This window comes from Saccopteryx bilineata, chromosome 2 (genome assembly GCF_036850765.1).
Source record: "Saccopteryx bilineata isolate mSacBil1 chromosome 2, mSacBil1_pri_phased_curated, whole genome shotgun sequence".
NCBI classification, from domain to species: domain Eukaryota; kingdom Metazoa; phylum Chordata; class Mammalia; order Chiroptera; family Emballonuridae; genus Saccopteryx; species Saccopteryx bilineata.
In genome coordinates, this window is record NC_089491.1 from 255,893,292 (window position 1) to 255,920,812 (window position 27,521).

Here is a 27,521-nt window from a genome sequence, read left to right on the forward strand (position 1 = left end):
AGTTACAAAGCCCATTCTTAAGTGTATCTTCAGGATCTGCACAGGAATCCCCGAGGCAGGCAAAGTGGGCATGGTTATCCCCATCCTACTGGCAAGGCAGGGGAGGTGCAAGAAGTTTGGGTATTTGACCAAGGCCACAGGGTTGATTAGTGCTGAGCTCCCAGACAGGGCTCTTTCCTAAGCCATCAACTTACCCACAGGAAAAGTGTGCATCCAGCGCCTTCTGTTGGATGTGAGCTTCATGGGCATTCGTGAGGGAGCAAAGGGGTTGATCAGCGCCCGCTGGGGTGTGTATCCCCCAGGTCGAACATGGAGCATGGATTCTGCACTGCCCACATGGAACCGCCCTGGTGCGCTGGAGTCTCGCTGTGGTGGCTCCATCATGTTCTCCAGGACATCTGCCAGTCACCATAGAGTTGAGGCACAAAGAGAGAACACAGAGCCACAATGAAACCAGAACTGGGCAGACCGATCAGCCAAGGCTGACAAGAATCTTAGACATCATTCATGCTCATCAGTGAGGGAAATGAGTAAAATCACTAAACTAAGTTTTGGTCCCCAAATGACTGGCCCAATGAAATCACACTCAAACTTGATAGGAAGGACCACACATTGCCTAGAGACCCTGAACCTTAAGCTGTTTCCTGTATTACACTGAGTGGATAGATGGGTGAGAATCCTTAAATAAAATAGAGAAACAAGAAACTAAGGGATGTACTGCCTTATAATAGTCCAGTGAAATGCTTTCTGTCTTTTCTAATAAACTCCCAAATATCTCTAAAGGATGTTGAAATCAATTCTACTATTCAGATCATTTTGAAGGAAACCTTGCAAAGCTACTTGGAGTAAGACCAGCATTACCTTCTCAGAGGAGATCTGGCTTGTAGAATAGGAAGGGTTTTTACAGGATTAACACTTAGTTGAATTTAGCTTTTTCAACAGACTCTTCTAAGAATATTTTCAGCAAAATGGGAGTCACTGTCACGTAAACTTAGAAATTTCCAGAAAGTGGGAAAAAGCTAACCCAGAAATTGTCAAATGTATTAAAATTCTTTTCAATACTAACACGAATTAATATAGGAAATGTAGGTTATTTTCTATAGTCATATAATTAAATATCTTCTCCTTTGTCTTTTAGAATTCATTTTTATAACTGTACTTTGAACCAGTAAAAAAAAACAAACAAACCACAAAAAGACTTTTCTCAGCAGCCAAAAATGTTCCTAGGCCCTTGGCACAGTGCCTATCATGCTAAGCCTTAAGGGATAAAAATCTATCCTGAGGCCACACTGATGGCTTCCCCTTCAACATGCTGGGTCATGGAAAACACTCCTCGCCATTTGGGAATCCTTCCAGGGCAACAGGAGATGGCTGGGTGTGTATATAACATGCCTAAGTCACTGACCGAGTAAGGAGGGGTATGCTTCAATTTATATGACATTCTTGAAATAACAAAATTTTGGAGAAGGAGGGTAATTAGTAGGAAGGCGTAGCTATAATGGGGTACACGAGGGAGCATGGCAGTGAAGTAATGACTCTGGATTTGAACTGCAGTGCTGGTTACATAGAACTACACATGATAAAACTGTGTGCGCAAGAACACTCAACAATCTCTGTGGATTACACCAATGTAATTTTCCTGGTTTTGATACTATCCTCTAGTTACACAGGCTGTCACCACTGGGGAAAATGAATGAAAGGTACACAGGGCCTCCCCATATTTATTTCTTGCAATTTCCCATGTAGCCATAATTATTTCTAAATAAAAAGTTTAAAAAGTGAGGAAGGGTCTATGTACTGCAGTTGTTGGTTCTGATGAATAGGTAAAATAAGATACAAGAAAAGCAGCACTCTTGTTCCCTAGTGCGAGACAGGTTAACAGGTAACCATGAGGACAAATCTTGAAGTGGAATATAGGATAGAGGCTGTTTAAGTATGGCACAAGTGGAAATAATACGGAAATAAACGAACACTTTTGACCTGAGGCCCAAGAAAAGCTCTATATTAACACACAGAAATATATGAAGTTATAGGGACAGGGGAAGAAAGGGAAGAGACAAAATTAATTTAACATACACATATACAGACAGCTCAGGTGATTTGTTCTCATTGCACTGACATGGAACTGTTTAAAATGTGGGGCTTATACCCCACAGCTGGCCATAACCCCACCCCCTCCCTTACTACAGGAAGAAAGCTATGCCTGAACTTTGGCTCTCTGACCTCGAGTGCTGGTGTAGCCCAAGGAGCTGCTGACTTCATACTGGTGCAGGTGGGGCAGCGGGATCATGAGGATGTTGGCGCTCCTGCCTAGGGAGCTGTCATCAGAAGCCTGGCTCCTCACTTCCTCCGCAGGCAGCGCACGGCTGGGAACGGACGGGCTGGATGAGACGTCACAGGAGCTGGCACTCTTTCGACTGTGGTTTTCCCGCTCTCGCACTGACCTGACCCGAGAGAGACAACAAGTTACCACCAAGTAAGGCAAGTTGCCCACCTAGATTAAAACACCAAAACCTGTCACCAGTCCAAGCTACTTGAGAAACCAATAACCAAAATCTCCAAGGAGATCTACGAGTGGGAAATAATATAGCAGGTACTTTGTCCAGAGCAGCTTGTAAGAAAGGGGAGAAGTAACTGACAGTTCTCAAATGGCTGAAGTCCTACGATCATAGCTGTAAAGAAGTAATGGTTCTGGTCTAATACCACTGATCAATTTCATCACTGACACTAGACATCACACAACACGATGCAAGAGGAAGTATACAACGCTACCTGAGGAGTCTTGTTGCACCAAAAACTGAGACTATGTGTAATCAAGCCTCTGGAGGTAACTGCCGGTTTATAAAAAATTTAGAGAATAGAGGAAAAGTTCAACTTTATAAAGAAACAATCAGCCAAATAAAAAAAGAAAGACATTCTATGGTCATAGAAAAAAATATTACAACCAAACGTGACTAGTGCATTTTCTTTGGATCCCAATTCAAACAAAACAATTGTAAAAACATAGTTTTTAGTCAATTAGGAAATCTGAATATGGACTAGCTATCAGAAGATAATAAAGAATGAATGTAGCCTAACCAGGTAGTGGTGCGTGGATAGAGTCTCAAACTGGGATGCAGAGGACCCTGGTTCAAAACTCCAAGGTGCTGGCTTGAGTGCAGGGTCACTGGCTTGAGCATGGGATCATAGACATAATCGCGTGGTCGCTGGCTTGAGCCCAAAGGTGGATGGCTTGAAGCCCAAGGTTGCTGGCTTGAGCCCAAGTTCACTGGCTTGCATAAGGGGTCACTTGCTCTGCTGTAGCCCCCGGTCAAGTCACATATAAGAAAGCAATCAGTGCCTGACCAGGCGGTGGCGCAGTGGATAGAGCGTCGGACTGGGATGCGGAGGACCCAGGTTCAAGACCCCGAGGTCGCCAGCTTGAGCGCAGGCTCATCTGGTTTGAGCAAAAAGCTCACCGGCTTGGACCCAAGGTCACTGGCCCCAGCAAGGGGTTACTTGGTCTGCTGAAGGCCCGCAGTCAAGGCACATATGAGAAGCAATCAGTGAACAACTAAGGTGTTGCAATGCGCAATGAAAAACTAATGATTGATGCTTCTCATCTCTCTCCATTCCTGTCTGTCTGTCCCTGTCTATCCCTCTCTCTGACTCACTCTCTGTCTCTGTAAAAATAAATAAATAAAAATAAAAAAAAAAAAAAAAAAAAAGAAAGCAATCAGTGAACAACTAAGGTGCCACAACGAAGAACTGATGCTTCTCATCTCTCTCCCTTCCTGTCTGTCTGTCTGTCCCTCTCTTTGTCTCTGTCACACAAACAAAAAAGAATTAATGTTATTTGGGTAACAGTGATATGGTACCATTTTGGGGTGTTTTTTTTAATCCTCATTTGTTAGCGACATATATTGAAATACTTACAGATGGAAAAAAATAGAATGTCTAGGGTTTCAGAATACTCGAGCAAATTTAAAATGCAGAGAAGTGAGGAAACAAGACTGAGAACATGCTGACAGCTGTCCATGACACCAGTCTCACTATGTGAACATGTTTGAACATTTCCTTAATAAAAGTTTAAAAAACAGTACACCCCGATTACAACATAAAACTCCCTAAGGGAAAACCCCTGGAAACAGTAGTTAGAAGGATCAGGAGAGATGCCCAATGAGTAGGAGAATCCACAATGAGTCAGCAACCATTCATAGGGCTGTCCCTCCGGCATCAGAGATGTTCTCTTTCTACCTGGAAGGATTCTGTTTTAAGTAAGAGCCTGAACAGAGCTTGAAAATAGATCCCAAGGGTTGACTACATGTTCACTATTTCAACAGTACATATCTGAGTACAGTATATGCCCAACCCTGCATGACAGATAAAGCAAGATCTGGACCCTCAAGGACTACACAACCTGGGTGTCTGAAATGCCAGGTCTTGCCATCTTTGATTAGAGAAAAGAAAACCACAGATTTTAGACTCTGAAAGCATTTTAAGATAAGCACTACTGAGCCCCTAAGCAGAGTCTAGGTGTACATGTTAATAGACTTGTTGTAAGGGCCAAACATTCTCTGAATGAGACAATAGGACGGGACGAGGGAAAAGGACGAACACAATCATGTGTCCACTATAAGCTCATTTGTCACAACGTGAGGAGACAATTTTGTTACAATCAGTTGTGTTTAGATCAAGTTTGAATATTAAAGAAATCTGGTAAATTTGGTCAAGTAGAAAAAAAATAGGCCCTGGCCGGTTGGCTCAGCGGTAGAGCGTCGGCCTGGCGTGCGGGGTACCCGGGTTCGATTCCCAGCCAGGGCACATAGGAGAAGCGCCCATTTGCTTCTCCAACCCCCCCCCCTTCCTCTCTGTCTCTCTCTTCCCCTCCCGCAGCCAAGGCTCCATTGGAGCAAAGATGGCCCAGGCGCTGGGGATGGCTCCTTGGCCTCTGCCCCAGGCACTAGAGTGGCTCTGGTCGCGGCAGAGCGACGCCCCGGAGGGGCAGAGCATCGCCCCCTGGTGGGCAGAGCGTCGCCCCTGGTGGGCATGCCGGGTGGATCCCGGTCGGGCGCATGCAGGAATCTGTCTGACTGTCTCTCCCCGTTTCCAGCTTCAGAAAAATACAAAAAAAAAAAAGAAGAAAAAAATACGTTAGATCTCTGTTTCACACATTAATCATAAACTTCTACATAATGAACTAAGCCCCAAACCAAGACAATAAAGTATTAGAAGAAGGTGGGTACTAGACTTTACTTAACAGAGGAATCACTTTGGAAGTTTTATAAATGTCTAACCACTATGTTATACACCTGAAACTAATAATATTGAATGTCAACTGTAATTGAAAAACATTTTTAAAATTTTTTAAGTATTAGGAGAAAATATAAAATATATATCTCTAATCTTACATAGGACCCAGAAATGAATACACTGGTAAATCGGACTATATCACAATTACTATATTTTCAAAATACCATGGAGCAAATTTAAAAAGCAAGAATAAGCCTGATCAGGCGGTGCCGCAGTGGATAGAGCGTCGGACTGGGATGCAGAGGACCCAGGTTCGAGACCCCGAGGTCGCCAGTTTGAGCACAGGCTCATCTGGTTTGAGCAAGAGCCCACCAGCTTGAACCCAAGGTCGCTGGCTCCAGCAAGGAGTTACTCAGTTGGCTGAAGGCCCGCAGTCAAGGCACATATGAGAAAGCAATCAATGAACAACTAAGGTGTTGCAATGCGCAATGAAAAACTAATGATTGATGCTTCTCATCTCTCTCCGTTCCTGTCTCTCCCTCTCTCTGACTCTCTCTCTGTCTCTTTAAAAAAAAAAAAAAAAAAAGGCAAGAATAAAAAAGAAAAAAAAGCCTGACCAGGCAGTGGCGCAGTGGATAGAGCATCGAGCGTCAGACTAGAATGTGGAAGGACCCAGATTCGAGACCGCGAGGTCGCCAGCTTGAGTGCGGGCTCATCTGGCTTGAGCAAAAAGCTCATCAGCTTGGACCCAAGGTCGCTGGCTCCAGCAAGGAGTTACTCGGTCTGCTGAAGGCCCCTGGTCAATGCACATATGAGAAAGCAATCAATGAAAAACTAAGGTGTTGCAACGAAAAACTGATGATTGATGCTTCTCATCTCTCTCCATTCCTGTCTGTCCCCATCTATCCCTCTCTCTGACTCTCTCTGTCCCTGTAAAAAAAAAAAAAAAAAAAAAAAGTCTCTTGCCCTTTGGGAATAAAAAATCTAAAATAAACTCTAGGCCCTAGGATATAGATATATTAGTGGCGCCCTGGCCGGTTGGCTCAGTGGTAGAGCGTCAGCCTGGCGTGCTGGAGTCCCGGGTTTGATTCCCAGCCAGGGCACACAGGAGAAGTGCCCATCTGCTTCTCCACTCCTCCCCCTCTCCTTCCTCTCTGTCTCTCTCTTCCCCTCCTGCAGCCAAGGCTCCATTGGAGCAAAGTTGGCCCAGGTGCTGAGGATGGCTCTGGGGCCTCTGCCTCAGGCGCTAGAATGGCTCTGGTTGAAACAGAGCGACACCCCAGATGGGCAGAGCATCGCCTCCTGGTGGGTGTGCCGGGTGGATCCTGGTCAGGCACATGTGGGAGTCTGTCTGACTGCCTTCCCATTTCCAACTTCAGAAAAATACAAAAAAAAAAAAAAGATATATTAGTGGCAGCCCAGTGAGAAAATTCCAGAACTGTGAATTGCTTTTCTTGGCTAGAAAAAGCAAAATAATGCTCTCTTTGTTTGGGGACAATACTTCATGGCAAATATAGTTACCAAAATGGCTGATCCAGAGATCCTTAAAACAAAATCATTAATGACCTGTATGGTATGGCTTCTATTAGGCTAATTTTATATTTTATTTATTAATTTTTAGAGAGAGAGGAGAGAGAGAGAGAGAAGGGGAGGGAGGAGCAGGAAGCATCAACTCCCATATGTGCCTTGACCGGGCAAGCCCAAGGTTTCGAACCGGCAACCTCAGTGTTCCAGGTCGACGCTTTATCCCACTGCGCCACCACAGGTCAGGCCTATTAGGCTAATTTTAACTTAAAACATTTTCAAGGTTGTTCTCATAAAGGTCCCTGCAGGAGCTCACATTTTCCTAAGCAATTTTTATATCCACCCCCAAGTGAATGTGGCAGAACCTGCAGGTGGCGAGGCGCTGGGCCCGGGAGGGGCCTGGCAGCCTGAACACCTGAGCGTCGTAGGCATCATAATCCACTTGGATCGGAAGGGCGTTCTCAGATTCTTTTGGAGTCCCAAGAGCTGAAATACACAAATAATATGAATTGTCATCAAAGCACACTGCAGCCACATGCCTTCAGAGGGTCTTCATCAAATTCTGCAGGTGATCATCATCACCATCTCCCCATGGGAAAAAAAAAAGGGATAATAATAACCCATTTATCAGGTTGTTGATATAAATGACTTATGTCAAAGGAGGGAGAAAGAGGATAGTACTAAATAAAGGCAAGGTGATAGCAGCATTTCATTCTGTGATCCCACTTTTAAAGTATCATTTTAATATATATGTTTAGTACTTTGAAACTTTCTGCCTGACCCCTACAATTGACCTATGGAAAAGAAAAACAAGGTTTTATTATCATCCATTTTGTAGTTGACAGGACAAAAATATACAAGGTGGTTAAGAAAACTTCCAAAGGTCCCACAAGGGGAACGCAGGTCTCCCAACTTGGCTGTGAACTTTTTATGTGACCTCACATAATCTTGTTGCCATGGGTTGGCTGACTCTTTCTAAAAGAGACAAAAGGAAAAAATACTCACAAGTATCACGGCCATTTTTGGCTTTCTCAGAGGCAGGCTGTAAAATCAAATAGAGAATTAATCATTCCCTTCTCTGCTAGAATAGAACTTATCACAAGGCAAAGTGTGTAGGTGGCTGCTCCCCAGGGCAGAGACCATGTCTGGTCCTCACTGTAACCGATGGAAGGCAGAAGCTAACACCAGACACCTACATACCATGGTGTCAGGCCCTGCTAGGTCCTCTACTTCCCATGTCACATCTTGTTCACTCGTTCACTCTCACAATTCTATCCAGTGGGGGCATGGACCCCACTTCACAGGTAAGGATATTAAATTCTAGAGAATAAAGGACTTGTTCAAAGTCACACAATTAGCAGGTGGCAGAGCCAAAATCCAAACTCAGCTCTTCAGACTCTTGGTCAGTCAGTCCACTGTTGTGCCTGTCCTATGATGACTAGGCTTCTCCCAACCCCAAAGCCTGCATGCTTCTCCCTTCACCACGGCCTTCTCACCTGCCTGCTTACCCCCACCACAGCTGAGTACTCAGTAGATCACCCCATTTGATGGAGTAAAAAGGAATAGGAGAAAGAGGAGAAAACTAAAAGAACTATCACTTTTTTTTTTTTACAGGGACAGAGAGAGAGTCAGAGAGAGGGATAGATAGTGACAGACAGACAGGAACAGAGAGAGATGAGAAGCATCAATCATCAGTTTTTCTTTGCAACACCTTGTTCATTGATTGCTTTCTCATATGTACCTTGACCGCAGGCCTTCAGCAGACCGAGTAACCCCTTGCTCGAGCCAGCAACCTTGGGTCCAAGCTGGTGAGCTTTTGCTCAAGCCAGATGAGCCCGCGCTCAAGCTGGCGACCTTGGGGTCTCGAACCTGGGCCCTCCGCATCCCAGTCTGATGCTCTATCCACTGCACCACCGCCTGGTCAGGCAAAGAACTATCACTTTTTTTTTGAACTATCACTTTTTAAAAGTAATTTTTTTTCAAGATCATTGAACTTTCCATAACAATACTCATTCTTTCTTCTTTAAAATGATCATGTCGCAGAGAAGTTTCTCCATGTCCCGCTTCGCAGAGAATGGCTGTGGTGAAGGCATAAAACCTCAGCAGGCAGGAGAAGGATCTTTCTGGGAAGAGTCCCATTCTCCTGGCACTTCTCTACTAGACATGGCTTATTTTAAGAGTTTTCATATTTCCAAATTAATATTCTCCCTACTAGATGATTAACCACCCCAGGGAAGAACTGATCCCGATACTACTAATGTAATAAATGGGGAAACTTGGAAACTTTTAGAGTTCAGCTCTGCTAGAAATAGGCAGATGGATGGGAGCATCCTAGTGTGGAACCTTTGCACATAACAGCCTGCTTTCTCTTCATATGACATTAACAAGGCCTTTTCAGATTCTTAAAAGTGGCCTTTTTATTGGCTGCAAATATATTCTATCAAGTGGATATTTCATAGTTTAGTTAGCCATTTCCTTATCATTTTCAACTTGTCACTATTACGAATAAAACTAGACCAAGATCTGTGTGGATTCAATATCCTCAATTATTTCCTTGGACCACATGGTCCAAAATGAAATGATCTGGCCAATGGCATGACTGTTTTGCACTGTTCTTGGTATACTAGACTGCTTTTCATAAGAATCAGACACTAACCAGGTTTTCAAACACCAATTTCACCACACTTTTCAGTATGCTTATGAATATGTTTTAAATGTTTGGTAACCAAAAACTGAATGCCCTTTCCTGTTTGAATTTGCATTTCTTTTAACTACCTGTCATATTCTCATCACACTTCCCCTTTGCTGCGACATGTGTTGGTGTCTCTGTCCCAACCATGTCTGAGAGATCTCAGTATCTGAATAAACCGGTCACATCATATTAAAACATAGTTCTTTTGTTATTAAAAAACTAAACATAGTTCTTTGTCATATTTTTGCCAAAGATATTTCTTACATATCAGGATTTACCTTGTTATCGATCTATTTAATGTGGAAATTTGTAAAGTTCTAAAACAAATTCATTATTACCCGGGGGAAGAGGAATGTCTCAGGACCAAATAACCACATGGGTGTGTGACAGTCCCTGAGGCTCTGCTGGTTGCCAATACCTACCTTTTGTCCTGCCAGTTTTATCCGTGGGGTAAAACTGTTACAAAAGAGCTGGCTTTTGGATGTGTAGAAACTGTAAAAGAAATAAACAAGTTCACTCATCTATACTTTTTTTGTGTGACAGAGACAGAGAGAGAATCAGAGAGAGGGGTAGATGGGAATAGACAGACAAGAAGGGAGAGAGATGAGAAGCATCAATCAGTAGTTTTTCATTGCGACACCTTAGTTGTTCATTGATTGCTTTCTCATATGTGCCTTGACCGTGGGCCTTCAGCAGACCGAGTAACCCCTTGCTTGAGCCAGCGACCGTGGGTCCAAGCTGGTGAGCTTTGCTCATTCAGATGAACCTGTGCTCAAGCTGGCAACCTTGGGATCTTGAACCTGGGTCCTCCGCATCCCAGTCCGACGCTCTATCCACTGTGCCACCGCCTGGTCAGGTGACACCCCTTTTGTTTTACAGCTCGAGACACAGCTGAAATCCCAGCCACGGATCAGCCTTTTCGTAAATACCTGTCTCAGGCTTCACTGGTCTTCTTGATTCTAAACTTTTTTGTAATTACTAAAAAGCAGTGCTCTATTCTCCCCCTCCATAAATTGTTTCATGGTAGGTCCGATTCCTAAGTGGATTAGAATCCCCTTCTTATGGCAGACATAAATCTATTTACACCTCAATACTTTTTCACCTAGACACCTGGCATGATCCCTGATTGATCAGCACTGAGTGAGCAAGAATAACCCAGGCAAAAAAATAAAAAGATGGCAGAAACCATCAAGTCTCAATCCCTCTGAAAATCATACTGTAATTAAGTCATATCCGGCCCACAGAAAAATTGGAAGCCTGGCCTTGCCCTGGGTACCTGCGTATGTTGAATGAATATGTGAATAAAAGCTGTACAGCCTTTTCTATTCCTTAGGTATCTCTACGTAGTCTTTTTTTTTAATCTACATTAACCTGTGGTAAAGAGGTTTTGAATATTAACTAATCTCTATCTTGAATCATAATTCTGATCATAAGAATAAAAAAGCAGTATCAATAGATAACCAATGGAGTGTGGAGCAATCCTAGTGCCATATTAAGTGCCTAAGAACATTAAGAATATTGCCTGCGCCTGACCAGGCGGTGGCGCAGTGGATAGAGCATCGGATTGGGATATGAAGGACCCAGGATCGAGACCCCAAGGTCACCAGCTTGAGCGTGGGCTTATCTGGTTTGAGCAAAGCTCACCAGCTTTGCTGGCTCGAGCAAGGGGTTACTCCATCTGCTGAAGGCCCGCAGTCAAGGCACATATGAGAAAGCAATCAATGAACAACTAAGGTGTGGCAACGAAAAACTGATGATTGATGCTTCTCATCTCTCTCCATTCCTGTCTGTCTGTCCCTATCTATCCATCTCTCTGACTCTCTGTCTCTGTAAAAAAAAAAAAAAAAAAAAGAATATTGCCTGCAATCAGACCTGGAGTCGTACTAACGCCTGAAACTTGGCCTCACAGTGGTACCAAGAAAGATATCAAGAAGAGGATGCTACTTTTTTTCCAGACATTAACTATAAAAGATCCGAGTGGGGAAGTGAGGTCAGTCAGAAGAAGAGGTTTCTATTAGATTGAACTATATGAAGACAATTTGATGATGCTTAGTAGGGTCTCTGGTCTTACTACGATGGGAACATTTTGTCTGCTTCTGAGGAGGCTTTGCTAATAGGCTGAGAACAATGGTCCCTGTGAGCAGCCATCCATCTCAGGCCAGGAGTCCTCTTATTTCTGTCCCCTTTTTCCTGTCCCTGAGTGGCTCAGGCAAACAAGGCTCAAAATGAGCTGGGAAAAATATGCCTTGAGTCCTCTTAGCTCTTAGACCCTGAAGCCCCTCAGATATAGATCCATCCTTCATCTTAATTGGAATCACAGAGTCAATTTAGGATAAAAAACAAAGTAACAAATCAGGATACTTTCAAGTTATTAGGAAGTAAAGTTTGAGGAAATTATAATACTTAAAATCAAATACAATTTTGTTTGTGCTATAATTACTTTTTCCCTTAATTATTTCCTAAGCCAAACTTAAAACCAGGATATATGGTATAGAATTAAATAGTAGCTATTTTCTTATTGGCAAAAGAATTTGAATGTCTATTCAAAGACTGAAAATCCAAAAATAATCAGAGGGCTGACAAAAAAGAAGATACTTTCATCTCTGAAATACATGAAAATGAAAGAAGCACAAAATACTCTTATTTTACCTGAATGGAGTTTTTAAAGTAAGAGTAACATAAACACAAGATGAGGAAGATTCAGAAGGCATTTTATTATGAAGTGGTCACTTCTTTTTAAGATGACTTCATTGGGAAATACAATGACAACTTTCAAAATTGAACATCATTAAACAGTCGCATATACATATATGTAAAGGAATAACATGGATGACCAGCCACAGAATATCTCACTGGGCCCCCTGAGAGCATGAGACATACTTTTAACAGGATAATTACAATGTGACCACTCATCATTATGAGCTGGTCAAATGACTATTCCTAGCTCATGAAACTGGTTCCTCACTTATGAATGATTATAACTGACCAGTAGCAACCACCATACCAGGGCAATGTGGCCCATAACAAAGATAAAGAAAATATGACAGGCTGAAATCAACATTTATGATTAATTTTCAAGCTGGTCTCCAGCAAAGATATGCAACTAAACAGAAGCCAGAACTGAAGGTTATGGTGAGTGTAAGGCATGAGCCAAATGATCTTCAGGCCCTCATGAGTCCTGCCTTAAGACAGACAACCCAGCTCTGGCCGGTTGGCTCAGCGGCAGAGCGTCGGCCTGGTGTATGGAAGTCCTGGGTTCGATTCCCGGCCAGGGCACACAAGAGAAGCACCCATCTGCTTCTCCACCCTTCTCCTTCTCCTTCCTCTCTCTCTCTTCCCCTCCTGCAGCCAAGGATCCATTGGAGCAAAAGGTTTGCCCGGGCGCTGAGGATGACTCCACAGCCTCACCTCAGGTGCTAGAATGGCTCCGGTTGCAGCGGAGCAACACCCCAGAGGGGCTGAGCATCGCCCCCTGGTGGGCATGGCGAGTGGATCCCAGTCAGATACATGCGGGAGTCTGTCTCCCTCCCTTCTCACTTTGGAAAAATATAAAAACAAACAAACAAAAAAGACAGACAACCCAGAGAGGAGTAGAATGCTCTGGGAACACTGAAGGAAAAGCAGCTATTGGCTCCCAGGGGCAGCGCAGGAACAAGAGAGATGTTGGGGCTGGTTGTTACAGGATAAATAGGCATTTGGGAGGGAAGAGGCAAGTGGCAAGCCCACTAGGAAGAAAAGCTCAGATGAGTGAGCTGTGGGTGTGTGCCAGGCAGAATATAAGAGGGTAAGTGTTGAAAGAGAAACCTCAGGTGGCAAGCGCTTTAGTCTTTATTAAGCCGCATGAGAAACCGGAGGAAAAGAGACATAGGATTTGGCTCTTCTAACAAATATAAAAAAAATATGACAGGCTGAAATCAACATTTATGATAAATTTTCACATAAAAATGACTCTGGCAACCAGGTACAGTGGTACTTGGCAGACACTGGTCCACAGGCCCCCGGAATTCCTTGTTGTTACTTCAGGGCCTGCCATGCGAGGGCAGGGAGGAACACTAATACTTTTTTGCTTTTATATGCTTGGATCCAAGTAAGACTTTTACTTGAAGAAAGGGCCCTGTTGCCGAAGGAAAAAAAAAAAAAACTTCAAAGGAAAAAGAAAAGTGATGATCTAAAGAAGGGATTCTCAATAGGCAGGCAGGAGCATTTTATCACCCAGGGGACATGTGGCAATATCTGCAGACATTTAAAAATTATTTTTTAGCCCTGGCTGGATAGCTTAGTTGGTTACAGCATCATCCCAAAGTGCAGAGGTTGCCAGTTCAATCCCTGGTCAGGGCACATACAGGAACATTAATATTACTGACTCTCTCTATATATATATATTCCTCTCTCGCTAAAATCAATAAAGAATTTTTTAAAATTAATTCTTAGTCCCTTCGTTGTTTCCAATGGTTTCAAATGCATTTCAAAACCTGCAGTGATTTTTTAAGAATCACAAAACATTAAAAAGAAGTGATATTCCAAATCTTTCCACTTTTGGCAGGTTATTTCAGAACATCTAGTTCTCATAATTAGTTTCCAGAAGGTAAGAGCTCTCCTTCCAGTGTTTCCAAGGAAGAGTTGAACTTTCTGTAGGATTTTTGATAGGAAAATTCACTCAGCCACTGTTTCTGCAAACATTTTTGGTTGTCACAACTGGGAGTATGTGCTGGTGGTATTTAGTGGGTAGAGGCCAATCGACATCCTACAATCCACAGGCCAGCCCCCCACAAACAAAGAATCATCTGGCCCAGAATGTCAGTAGTGTCAAGGTTGAAAAACCCTGGTCTAAAGGATGGGCTGAAGGAAAGAGATTAAAAAAACTTCAAAGGAAAAAGAAAAGTGGTGATCTAAAGAAGGGATTCTCGCCTGACCAGGTGGTGGCACAGTGGATAGAGCGTCAGACTGGGATACAGAGGACCCAGGTTTGAGACCTCGAGGTCCCCAGCTTGAGCGCAGGCTCATCTGGTTTGAGCAAAAGCTCACCAGCTTGGACCCAAGGTCGCTGGCTCGAGCAAGAGGTTACTCGGTCTGCTGAAGGCCGTGGTCAAGGCACATATGAGAAAGGAATCAATGAACAACTAAGGTGTTGCAATGCACAACAAAAAACTAATGATTGATGCTTCTTCATCTCTCCTCGTTCCTGTCTGTCTGTCCCTATCTATCCCTCTCTCTGGCTCTCTCTCTATCTCTGTAAAAAAAATAAAATTAAAAAAAATAAAGAAGAGATTCTCAATACAAAGATTATTGCAGTTGTTAAAACCAATGAGGATCAGGATAAGGCAGCGGCACTGGCAGACGGATGGGACACCGGCCCTGAGCTGGAATCAGCAGGAATGCAGAGACCACCTCCCATGTGAAGAAGAGGTGGGGATTTTTCTACAAACAGAGGAGGCCAGGCACAATGTTGGTCTGTTATGGTCTGTGGGAATGGGAGATAATAGGAGCTGGGGACAGTAACAAAAACAAGCCTCCTAAAATGTTTTTATTTTATTATTTTTTATAGGATTTAAAAAAATATTTTATTTATTCATTTTAGAGAGGAGAGGCAGAGAGAGAGAAGGGGGGGAGGAGCAGGAAGCAACAACTCCCATATGTGCCTTGAACCGAACAAGCCCAGAGTTTCAAACCGGTGACCTCAGCATTCCAGGTCGACACTTTATTCACTGCCCCACCACAGGTCAGGCCTATTTTTATATATTTTTTAACTGTAGACTGTTCTTACATTACTGCCATTGCTTTGCACATAGAGAAGCTATAAACAAATGTGAGAACTTTTGGTTGCCACACCTGGACAAAAGATTTTATAGTAAGAACTTAACAGGAGTTGAAAAGAAAATGGCTTGAAAATTATTCAAAATTCTTATCAACTACCATAAATCCAAATCACACCTACCTGTGGTTGATCCAGTGAGGAATATTATAGTCATCACCCAGATGGGAATCACGAGGAGCGCTCCGATTATGCAACTGAAAGGGGACAAGTCAGACACAGATCAGCTGAAATAACAAACAGGGCATGGAACTGATCCAACTTCTGTTTTTAAAATGAAAACTATTGTCAAGATCACACTGGCCCTGGAAACTGCCCTTGAGTAAGCAATCCGAAAGCAAATTACCTTGAACAACGGGACAGCATGTAACGGTTGCTCTCCCATACACACCAGGTCCACACCAATTCCTAAGAGAAATGACGAAAACGGTTTGGGTAGGGGTCAGAGATAAGTGCTGCAATCTGTTATCGATGTTATTTCACTGTGTCAGGGCCTGAGGCAAAGCCAACTTACCATCCAATGATCTAACCTCCTCAGTGCTGCCTATGCAGCAAAGAAATAAATGTTCTTTTATTCTTCCTCTTTACCAAGTCCTGTCACACCTGCCACTGCTCAGTACTTGACAGTCAGCCTCTGACTGCCTTGCAGATCACAATTTGTCAAAAAGACAACTGAGCCTCCATTACTAATGTCAAGGCCAGAAAGGAAAAGGAACCTTGTCATCTCAGTAAAAAGCAAAACAATGCACATCATTTAACAGAGCTTCTTTATTGGCAATTAGGATTTACTCCCCAACTCCATCTTGTTGTTGAAATACAGATTAATGGAGGTCCGAGGTACGAGCTGGGGAAGCATGGCACATCACAGAGGAAGAGCTGGACTAGACGATCTAATAGTTCTTCCCAATATGGGCTGATGGACACTGGTTCTTTGAAACAATTTTCCCAAAAAAGGGTTCTCCAGTGTCAAATATGTTTGAGAAATTCAGAGTACCAGTTAGGCCCTTTAGAAATAAACAGGATACACTAACACATTAAAATCTGCAGTTAGGGAATGGGCCTAACTATATATATGACCGAACATCTCCCAAACAGATTTGACCATGGAATTCTTTTTGTCACCTAATTGCATGTATATTCCCAGATCTGCAATGCCCAGAGCCAGAGAAAGCTCAGAGTTCTAAGTGAAAGTAAGCATGAACCAGGGGGCATTACCATTATCTATCATCCGCTGCTTGGTCAAGATCATGAGTAGACGGTCCACTTCGAACACACCCACCCCAGGCGTGATCACCACGGACATCTGCCCAGTTCGGTCAAAGTTGCGGTTGATATAGTGCTTGTCAAACACTTGAAACAAAGCAAAAAGTCCTCCAATGAAGATGTTACAGCTCTTCAGAAACCAGCCACTGGCAAGCATCTCTGTGCTCTCGGAGCACTTTATCCATATTTCTGCTATAGCAACTGCCATATTATGACTTGATTCCTACTTAGGTGCATGTATTTCACCTTCTACATTAAGAATTGCTTCACACAAGACTATGTTACTGTCACCTTTGTTAATCTCTCCCTGTTGATACTTGCCTTGAGCAGCTTTAAAGGCTCCCATTTCATGGTATTAATTTCCATAAATGAGTCGGCATTGAAACTTATAAGGATCAAATATCAATTTCAGATGATATTTAATAGAGATGGACCAGAATCTTATGATGACTTAATAATTTTTTTTTTAACAATATCTTTCTTTTTTTTTAATTTTTTTTATTTATTCATTTTTTTTAGAGAGGAGAGGGGGAGACAGAGAGAGAGAGAGAGAGGAGAGACAGAGAGAGAGAAGGAGGGGAGGAGCTGGAAGCATCAACTCCCATATGTGTCTTGACCAGGCAAGCCCAGGGTTTCGAACCGGCGACCTCAGCATTTCCAGGTCGACGCTTTATCCACTGCGCCACCACAGGTCAGGCCGATGACTTAATAAATTTGAAAAGCTAATTTTTATTTCTAGCCTGTGTAATTCTTCCTCTGGAAAAATCAGGGATGTTTAAATATGACAAAAATATTTACTAATAAAAGACCTCATGTGCTCTAGAATCCTAGCACCTGAGTACACACACATGAGAAGGTGATACACAGTGAAGTGACCTCACATGATCACTGCCGCCACTGGCCAGTGCCAGACAGATGCCTAACTGGAGCTGGCCCAATCAGATGCTCTCTGCTGGGAACGTAGCAATCTGAATAGAGCAGAGGCAGGGCTGCTGGGAGTTCTAGGGCAGTGGTCCCCAACCCCCGGGCCGCGGACCGGTACCGCAGAGAAAGAATAAATAACTTACATTACTTCCGTTTTATTTATATTTAAGTCTGAACGATGTTTTATTTTTAAAAAATGACCAGATTCCCTCTGTTAGATCTGTCTAAGACTCACTCCTGATGCTTGTCTCGGTCACGTGATACATTTATCTGTCCCACCCTAAAGGCCGGTCCGTGAAAAGATTTTCTGACATTAAACCGGTCCATGGCCCAAAAAAGGTTGGGGACCACTGTTCTAGGGAATCCTGCGGCTGTGATTCCTGGAGCCACCCTGGTCCCCACATTCTTCAGCATAGTGTTCAAGCCTTTCCTGGCTGCCCCACTGAGCCCCTGTATCCTTAAGAGTACATTTTCCTTTCTGCTTAAATGAATTTAATAGGTTTCTGGTATTCGCAAACTAAGTATCTCAGCTAACACATAAATATTAGGGACAAACATTTGGAAGACATCACACCATACTCTTAACAATGGTCTCTCTTGGAAGGAGCCTGATGGTGGAAGGGGCAGGGAGATGCTCATTTTTACTCAGTATACCTCTCTATTACTTGAATTCTAAGCATACAGGTCATTTTTGCAATTTTTTAAAGAAGTAGTGTGAAAAGAAATTACCTAGAAGCAGTTAGGGAATGGGGTAAAAAAATAAGACGAACATAGTTTAGTAAAACAAAGAGCCCAAGGAAAGTCCCTCTCCCCCTTTTTACTCTCAGCTACCATGAGACACAGATTAGAACAGTAGGTTAAATTCCCAGCAGAAGACCTAAGAGTGAGATGTTGGCCATCAGTAGTTACTGCTTTCAGTTAATTTGGGGATAGGTGGGTATAGACATCATCACTAGGTCTAGGTCATTAGTAGACAAGTTCACAGTCACAAGGTCAGCACGATACATGCTCACCATGGCTGGTGTCCTTACTCACCATTGAACGATAGATTGATGGCCTCTAGGTAGTTACCCTGGGCTGAGGTAGAATTGTCTCCTTGAGGAAAGCCCTCTTGCAGCAAAAGAAATAAGAAAAGGAAAAACAGCTCATAACAAATAAACTCTTAAAAAGCATGTAAGTGGTTCCTGGCTCCACAGGGCCACCCACCCTGTAGAAGGGACATTATTGGACTAGCATGCGTAATGAACACTTGGACCCAACCAGAGAGAGAAACCGGGCAGAAGCAGACTACACACAGCCCTGGAAGAGGAACAAGCGCAAACCTGTCCCCTCCCAGCCCCGTCCTGGCCTGCCTTTCCCGGCTGCACCTTCTACCACGTGGATGCAGTACCTGCCTGTTCCAGCCGCACCAGCACTGGATACTGGATGAAGAGCTTTTTAATGGTCACCAGGAGTGAAGTCCACTCTTCCCGCCTCTCGTTCTGCACCACCACTCTGAAAGGAGTGTTATCATAAAATAGGTATCGAGCAGCTCTGGCACCCCGGACATCAAGTCCCTCACAGGGTTGCAAGAAAAGGAGAAGACAGGATTCCCAAAGTTAGGGGAATTTATCATACGATCATATAATTATAAGTGATCAAGTCAGATACATTTAAAACAAACATTAACAAAAAAATGGAATCGCATCAATAGTCACATAGATTGAAAATAAGAAAATATTTAAGAATTGCCTTGACTCTAGGATGGGGGCCATATTACCCTCGCATGCCCAACTGGTGCAGAGCCTTCCCTTCAAACAGCCAAATCGCATCAATAGTCACATAGATTGAAAATAAGAAAATATTTAAAAATTGTCTTGACTCTAGGATGGGGGGCCATATTACCCTCGCATGCCCAACTGGTACAGAGCCTTTCCTTCAAACAGCCAAAATTTTGACTGTTTGGGCCTGATCAACTCTGCAGGTCTCAGCCTGGTGACTCCCTGACACCGTGCTCCGCCAGTGGGTAGCAGCTAGACTTGGTATACCTGCCGAGTGGCCTCAGCCCCAGCACTGCCACCGAGTTTGAGCCTGTATCAATCTGGTGAACAGCATTTGCCCCTACCTGGTGACTCACTGAGGACCTACCTCATACCCCTGGGATACTGCTAGAATCTCGTTCAGTAAGTGAGCCTAACAGACAACCAGAAGCGGAGGCAGATCTTAGGGTGCCTTGGGAATTTTGCTGACCTGTCCCTGGGCCTGGTAAAAGCCAGCCTTAGTGCCCAGTTCGATCCTTCCCACATACACTCAGGCCCAGTAGAGGCAACCACAAACTGTAGATCACTTTGAGCTCCAAATACGTTGCCCAGGGCCAATCACAGGCCCTTAAGCAGACAAAACAAAAAGTTGTTTTGGAGACAATCAAGGAAATCTGAATATATACTAGACATTGGATAATATTATAAAATTACTATTAATTTTGTTAAATGTGACTATGGCTATATAATGGTGGTTAATTATGTGGTTACCTTGTGATATATATGAAAATGTCCTTACTCTTTAGATATACATAGGAACAAAATGTTATCATAGCTTTAATTTGCTCTCAAACAAAATTAAGCCAAAAAGAATGACAGATGAAGTGAATATGGCATAACAACTGCTAAAATCAGGTGTTGGTATATGGGTTCATTAAATTGTTCATTCTTCTTTGCTGCAAGTTTGAATTGTTCAGAGTAAAAATTTTGGCAAGTTATTGCAACGTAGTATCCTAGATAGGATCTGGGGACAAAAGAGTACATAAGTAAAAAAAATGATGAAATCTGAGAAAAGTCTGAAACTTAGTTAATAATAATGTTCTTGTAGTTTTGACAAATGTCCTTGGTTATGGAACGTTAACAGGAAAAAGTGGGCGAAGAGTATACGGAAAGTCTGTGGATTATCTTTACAACGTCTCTGTAAACATAACATTATTCTAAAGTAAAAAGATCATTTTTTTTAATGTTAGAAAAGAAACTACCCAAAAAGGGGAGGGGGTGCGCCTAGTGAAGGACGCAAACATACTTATAAAAGTCTTCATAGAAGCGTCCCTTGTGATCCTGTCGGATTGAGGCTCGATTTACTTCAGGAAATTCATCTGAAACAGAAAACAAAGGACATAGATCAGATTGAAAAGAGAAACTAACGGTTTCTCTGCTCCCTCTTCTGGGCTGAACATTTGCATCGCATAAATAAATAAATATAATTATATATCTATGAAGTCGGTTTTAAGATGACTCATTGCCCACAGACTTCTTGCAGCCACTAATGGGCTGTGCTATTTGCTATGTTCCCATCCACATAACAGGAAAGGTAAGAATGATGGAGCAGTGCAAAGGGAAGAAGACAGTAAGAAACAGATGGGGGGAGGGGCGTGAGAAGCTTAAAAAATAACTAGGAGACTTACCCAAAGATTTTGCATCATAGAAAGTTCTAGAAAATAAGACCACTGTCACTTCATGACTACAGTTCTTCTCCTAGGCATGAGTAGAGAAAAAGAAAGCTCAAGGTTATTATGTTTACTTTAATATGAAGCAGCTTGTATGAACATAGTATTCTCAATTCTAGGAGGCATCATGGCAATATATAGGATTAGATGACATCAGGTAATTATAGGTCACATAATGCAATGAACAGAGCACTGCTGGGAGTCAGAAGACCTGGATTCAGTCCAGGCTTATCACTACGTGACCTTGGGCAAGTTACCTAAAGTTCCAGGATATGGTAAATGCTCTTTTTTTTTTTTTTTTTTTTTTTTGAGACGGGGGTGTAAGGGGAGAGAGAGACAAAGAGAGAGAAAGAAGTAGGAAGGAGCAGGAAGCATCAACTCCCATATGTGCCTTGACCAGGCAAGCCAGAGGTTTCAAACTGGTGACCTCAGCATTCCAGGTCAATGCTTTATCTACTGCACCACCACAGGTCAGGGTAAATGCTCTTAAAACTGAAAATCCCTAAAGTATGAGTCCTTGTCTCCAAGCTCTTGATTTGGCATGAAGTAGATGAGCCCAGTGTTGGAGGATCATGGTGTTGGTATCCACTTCAGTGCTTTTTTAATTTCTACATACGTGTAGTTTAGGGAACAAGAACAGAACTGATGGTGGTGGATGTAAGAATCAGAGACACTCCTACATTCTATTACTGTCATAAGATGAGGACTGGGGGCTGCTCAAGATGCAGGGGTTAAAGCCAAGGCAATGAATTACCTTTGGACTGAGATAAGGACTAGTGAGAATAAACATTTCCATGGAGTATGGAGAGCAATGTTCTGGAAGTAGAGTGTTTACAGATGGCATGAAATTTGGCTTGTTCCAGTGAGCCAGCAAGCTCAGTTTCAGTTCCTCCTGAGTGTTTGAAGACAAAAGCCTATATTGACCAACCCCATTTCTAACCCCAACTTTACTTACTGCCTACACAATTCAGCATTCACCCTGAAGGTCTAGAACATGACCTAATATTTTTCCTTGGATACACAAGTAGACAGAAATTCCTAAATGTAAAGCCACAGTACCAAGAGCAGGGTGCTACAAAAGAGAAGATCTATATCTTTTTTGTTTTTTGCTATAAGTGATAGCTAGGAAAAATGCCTTACAACAGGCTGGTGTGGACATATGAGCTTCTAAACTCACATGTAATGGGAAGATAATATACAACAGTGGTGACATAGACAGGACAGCACATAAGTTATGGTTTCAGGCCAGCTCTGGATGAATGGTTGGAAAAGATTAGAAGCCTTAGTCTGTTTTTATAGACTATTGATCATGGATGAGTTACCTAACCTCTTAGAGGTGTACTTTCCATACCTAGGTATTAGGAACAAGAGAGTTAAGTGAGATACCATGAGTGAAACACCATACCTGCTATGTCAAAATAACAAATATTAACTAGGACTACTACTAACACCTCCACCATCTAACTATGTGCATACAATTTAAAACACCTTGTGAGCCTGACCAGGCAGTGGCGCAGTGGATAGAGCGTCGGACTGGGATGCAGAGGGCTCGGGTTCGAGACCCCGAGGTCGCCAGCTTGAGTGCAGGCTCATCTGGTTTGAGGAAAAGCCCACCAGCTTGAACCCAAGGTCGCTGGCTCGAGCAAGGGGTTACTCGGTCTGCTGAAGGCCTGCGGTCAAGGCACATATGAGAAGGCAATCAATGAACAACTAAGGTGTTGCAACGCGCAATGAAGAACTAATGATTGATGCTTCTCATCTCTCCATTCCTGTCTGTCTGTCCCTGTCTATCCCTCTCTCTGACTCTCTCTCTGTCTCTGTAAAAAATAAATAAATAAATAGAAAATTAAAAAAATAAATAAATAAATAAAACACCTTGTGAGGCAGGGACTAATATTATCTCCATTATGCAGAAAACAGAGGCTCAGACAGATTGAATACTTCTGAAATATAAAAAGCTAATCAAAACAGAACCATAGCCTGACCAGGCGGTGGCTCAGTGGATAGAGCGTCAGACTGGGATGCGGACGACCCAGGTTCGAGACTCCAAGGTTGCCAGCTTGAGCGCGGGCTCATTTGGTTTGACCCAAGGTCACTGGCTCGAGCAAGGGGTTACTCGGTCTGCTGAAGGCCCATGGTCAAGGCTCATATGAGAAAGCAATCAATGAACAACTAAGGTGTCGCAACGAAAAACTGATGATTGATGCTTCTCATCTCTCTCTGTTCCTGTCTGTCTGTCCTTATCTATCCCTCTCTCTGACTCACTCTCTGTCTCTGTAAAAAAAAAAAAAACAGAACCATAATTTAAAACCCAGTCAGTGTGTGTTTTTTTTTTTTGTTGTTTTTTTTACAGACAGAGTAAGTCAGATAGAGGGATAGACAGGGACAGACAGGAACGGAGAGAGATGAGAAGCATCAATCATAAGTTTTTCATTGCGCATTGCAACACCTTAGTTGTTCATTGATTGCTTTCTCATATGTGCCTTGACCGTGGGCCTTCAGCAGACCGAGTAACCCCTTGCTGGAGCCAGAGACCTTGGGTTCAAGCTGGTGGGCTTTTGCTCAAACCAGATGAGCCTGTGCTCAAGCTGGCGACTTCAGGGTCTCGAACCTGGGTCCTTCAGCATCCCAGTCCGACGCTCTATCCACTGCGCCACCGCCTGGTCAGGCCAGTCAGTGTGTTTTAATCCAGACTCCATGATCTTTTCTGCTATATTTGTGACCTCAAATACTTCTTTTTTTTTTTTTTTTTTTTTTTCTGTATTTTTCTGAAGCTGGAAAATGGGGAGGCAGCCAGACAGACTCCCGCATGCGCCCGACTGGGATCCACCCGGCACGCCCACCAGGGGGCGATGCTCTGCCCATCCGGGGTGTCTCTCTGTTGCAACCAGAGCCACTCTAGCGCCTGGGGCAGAGGCCATGGAGCCATCCCCAGCGTCCGGGCCATCTTTTACTCCAATGGAGCCTCGGCTGCGGGAGGGGAAGAGAGAGACAGAGAGGAAGGAGAGGGGGAGGGGTGGAGAAGCAGATGGGCGCCTCTCTTGTGTGCCCTGGCCGGGAATCGAACCCGGGACTTCCGCACGCCAGGCCAACGCTCTACCACTGAGCCAACCGGCCAGGGCTCAAATATTTCTTGATCTAGTTGATGTCTCCATGTAAATCAAGGCAGGATAACTGATTCCAGTAATTTTTGGTGTTTTTCTAAATTAAGGTAAAACACATATAACATAAACCTTGACATTTGTGACATTTAGTACATTAACAGTATCGTACAACCATCACCACTATCAAGTTCCAGAACATTTTGATCCCTCCAAAAGGAAACTCCATATTGATTAAGCACTCATTCCCCATGCCCAGCCTCAGGCAGCCACTAATCTGTTTTCCATCTCTATATATTTTCCCATTCTGGACATTTCATATAAACAGGATCCTATAACATGTGGTGCTTTGTGTCTGGCTTCTCCACATAGCATGTTTTCAAGGTTCATCCATATGATAGCACTCCTCTTTATTACAGTCTATAGATAACACCACATTTTGTTTATCCATTCATTTAGCTGACAAACATCTATATAGTTTCTACTTTCTTGCTATTATAAATATTGCTATTATGAACACTCACATAAGTTTTTGTGAGAACATATTCTTTTTTTTAATTTTTATTCATTGATTTTAGAGAGAGGAAGGGAGGGAAGAAAGGACAGAAACATTGATCTGTTTCTGTATGTTCCCTGACCAGGGCTTGAGCCGGCAACCTTCGCACATAGGGACCATGCTCTAAGCCACCAAGCTATCCAGCCAGGGCTGAATATATTCTCAGTTATTTCAGGTATCTATCCAAGTACAGAACTGTTGGGTCATATAGTAATTCTGTTTACCTTACTGGATGCCACCAAACTGTTTTCCTCAGCACCTGCACCATTTTACATTCCCAAGAGAAATACAAAAGGATTCCAATTCCTCCACAGCCTTTCCAACTTTTGTTATATCCCATTTTTTAAATTATTATTATAGTCATCCAAGTGGGTATAAAGTGGTAGATCATTGTGGCATTAGTTTGCATTTCCTTCATGACTAATGAGCTAGAGCATCTTTTCACGTGTTTATTGGCCACCTGTATAGCTTCTTTAGAAAAAATGTCTATTCTAGTCCTTTGCCTATTTGTTAATTATGTTCTATTTTTGTTGCTGAGTTGTAAATATTCTTTATATATTCTGGATAGTAGACTCTTATCAGAGAGAGAATTTCCAAATATTGTCTCATATTCTGTGTGTTGTCTTTTTACTTTTTTATGAGTGTCTTGTGATATACAAAAGTTTTTAATTTTAATAAAATCCATTTATTTTATTTTTCTTTTGTTGCTTGTACTTCCGGTGTTATATGTAAGAAACCCTGCTGAAGCTCAAGTCAGAAAGATTTTTCTTATGTTTTCTTTACGATTTTTATGGTTTTAGTTCTCATATATAGGCCTTTAATCCATTTTGAGTTAATTATTTTTACATGCTGTGAGGTAGAATCCAAATTCATTCTTTGGTGTATGGATATTTTTTTGACTCAGAACCATTCATTGTTGAAGAGACTATTCTTCGCCTCATTGAATGGCATGATATCCTTGTCTAAAATCAAAAGCATAGATGTATTGGTTGAATTCTGTACTCTCAATTCTATATATATTGATCTTTATATGTTTATATGCCAGTACCATGCTGTTTTGAATACTTTTAACTTTGTCATAAGTTTTTAAATGAGGAAGTGACAATTCCCTCAACAATCTTTTTTCAAGATTGTTTTGGCTATTCATGATCCCCTGCAGTTCCACATAAATTTTATAATCAGCCTTTCCATTTCAGGGGAAAAAAAAGAAAAAGGTCACTGTGATTTGATAGGGGCCGTACAGAGCTGAGCAGTAGTCTACTTTGGGTAGTATTGCCATTTTAACAATATTAAATCATCCAAACCATGAACATAAATTAGTTTTCATTTATTAAGGCCTTTGTTAATTTCTTTCAAAACAGCAATGTTTTATAGATTTTAGTGAACAAGTCTAGCACCTCCTTGGGTAAATTACTCCAAAGTATTTTATGCACTCTGATGTTCTTACAAATGGAACTGTTTTTCATTTCTCTTCTTAAAATTTAATTACTTGTTTCATTTTATGTTCAATTGTACGTTGCTGATGAAACATAACTGATTTTGTGTGTTGATTTTGTGTCCTACAACTTTGCTGAATTCATTTAGTAGTGCAAATAGGTTTTTAATAGATTTTCTAGGATTTCCTACATATAGGATGTCATCTGTCTTCTTTTCCAACATGGATGCCCTCTAGTTCTTTTTCTTACATAGTTGCTCTGTCTAGAACTTTCAGCACAACACTGAATACAAGCAGGGACAACAGGCATCCTTATCCTGTTCCTAACCTTAAGAGGAAAAGTTTTGAGTCTTTCATCATTGGGTATGACATTAAATATGGGTTTTCCATAAATGCCCTTTATATAATGTTGAGGTGATTAAAGTATTTAAATCTAGAGTCTTGTCAAGTTAGTCTTTAGCTAAGATACCTCAATTAAATGCAGCTTAAGGCCCTGGCCGGTTGGCTCAGTGGTAGAGCGTCGGCCTGGCGTGCAGAGGTCCCAGGTTCGATTCCCGGCCAGGGCACACAGGAGAAGCACCCATCTGCTTCTCCACCCCTCCCCCTCTCCTTCCTCTCTGTCTCTCTCTTCCCCTCCCGCAGCCGAGGCTCCATTGGAGCAAAGTTTGCCCAGGCACTGAGGATGGCTCTGTGGCCTCTGCCTCAGGCGCTAGAATGGCTCTGATTGCGACAGAGCGACGCCCCAGATGGGCAGAGCAAAGCCCCCTGGTGGGCATGCCGGTCGGGCACATGCGGGAGTCTGTCTGACTGCCTCCCCATTTCCAACTTTGGAAAAATAAAAAAAAAAAAAAAAAAAAAAAAAAAAAGAATAAACATACCTTCCACTTGGTGAAGAGATCGGCAAGGAAACCATTCACAGCTTTCTCAAAATATAGATCCCCTGTAAAGAAACAAGAAGAGGTGAGGATAATCTATATTTCTTGCTTACAATTTCTTCTCTCAGTAAAGTTAACAGGATGGGACTAGACAAAAAGAAGGTGGGTTCTGCTATATCCTAAAACAAGATCATAAAAGCCAGATAGATAAAAGTGGTTTGCATCTTCCAGATGAGGGAAAATCTAACTTTAAAACACGATTATTTTCATAGTGATGTTTCCAGTCTGTTAGAATATGATCTGGTATATCCTGGGCATTCACTGAATTACATTTAAAGTTCCTGCTGTTTTTGAGTGACCTTGATGACCTACAGCAAAAATTAGAGTTTTTTGGGGGTTTTTTTAGATTTCTTTTTTTAAACTTTTTTTTAATTCATTTTAGAGAGGAGAGGGAGAGACAGAGAGGAGAGACAGAAGGGGGGGAGGAGCTGGAAGCATCAACTCCCATATGTGCCTTGACCAGGCAAGCCCAGGGTTTCAAACAGGTGACCTCAGCATTTCCAGGTCGACGCTTTCTCCACTGCACCACCACAGGTCAGGCAACATATAGTTTATAATAAATACAAATTTGAATTCCA

At 42.5% G+C, this 27,521-nt stretch overlaps 1 protein-coding gene across 8 annotated transcripts in view; it reads right to left on the reverse strand.

Moving 5' to 3' along the window:
* DEPDC5 (DEP domain containing 5, GATOR1 subcomplex subunit) overlaps positions 1–27,521 on the reverse strand; it is a 114,265-nt gene that overhangs the window by 59,432 nt on the left and 27,312 nt on the right. For all 8 annotated transcript variants that reach the window (XR_010729273.1, XR_010729274.1, XM_066260057.1 and 5 more), the window contains exons 10-22: positions 26,887–26,948; positions 20,875–20,944; positions 20,493–20,565; positions 18,838–18,941; positions 18,483–18,557; positions 16,476–16,610; positions 15,607–15,668; positions 15,384–15,457; positions 9,871–9,940; positions 7,762–7,798; positions 7,122–7,242; positions 2,224–2,444; positions 195–398 (exon numbers count right to left, since the gene is read on the reverse strand). Coding sequence is in view for 6 of the 8 variants with exons in the window: in XM_066260057.1 (XP_066116154.1) it covers positions 195–398; positions 2,224–2,444; positions 7,122–7,242; positions 7,762–7,798; positions 9,871–9,940; positions 15,384–15,457; positions 15,607–15,668; positions 16,476–16,610; positions 18,483–18,557; positions 18,838–18,941; positions 20,493–20,565; positions 20,875–20,944; positions 26,887–26,948 (1,308 nt within the window). In the remaining 2 variants the exon portion in view is untranslated. The remainder of the gene's footprint in view (positions 1–194; positions 399–2,223; positions 2,445–7,121; positions 7,243–7,761; positions 7,799–9,870; positions 9,941–15,383; positions 15,458–15,606; positions 15,669–16,475; positions 16,611–18,482; positions 18,558–18,837; positions 18,942–20,492; positions 20,566–20,874; positions 20,945–26,886; positions 26,949–27,521) is intronic.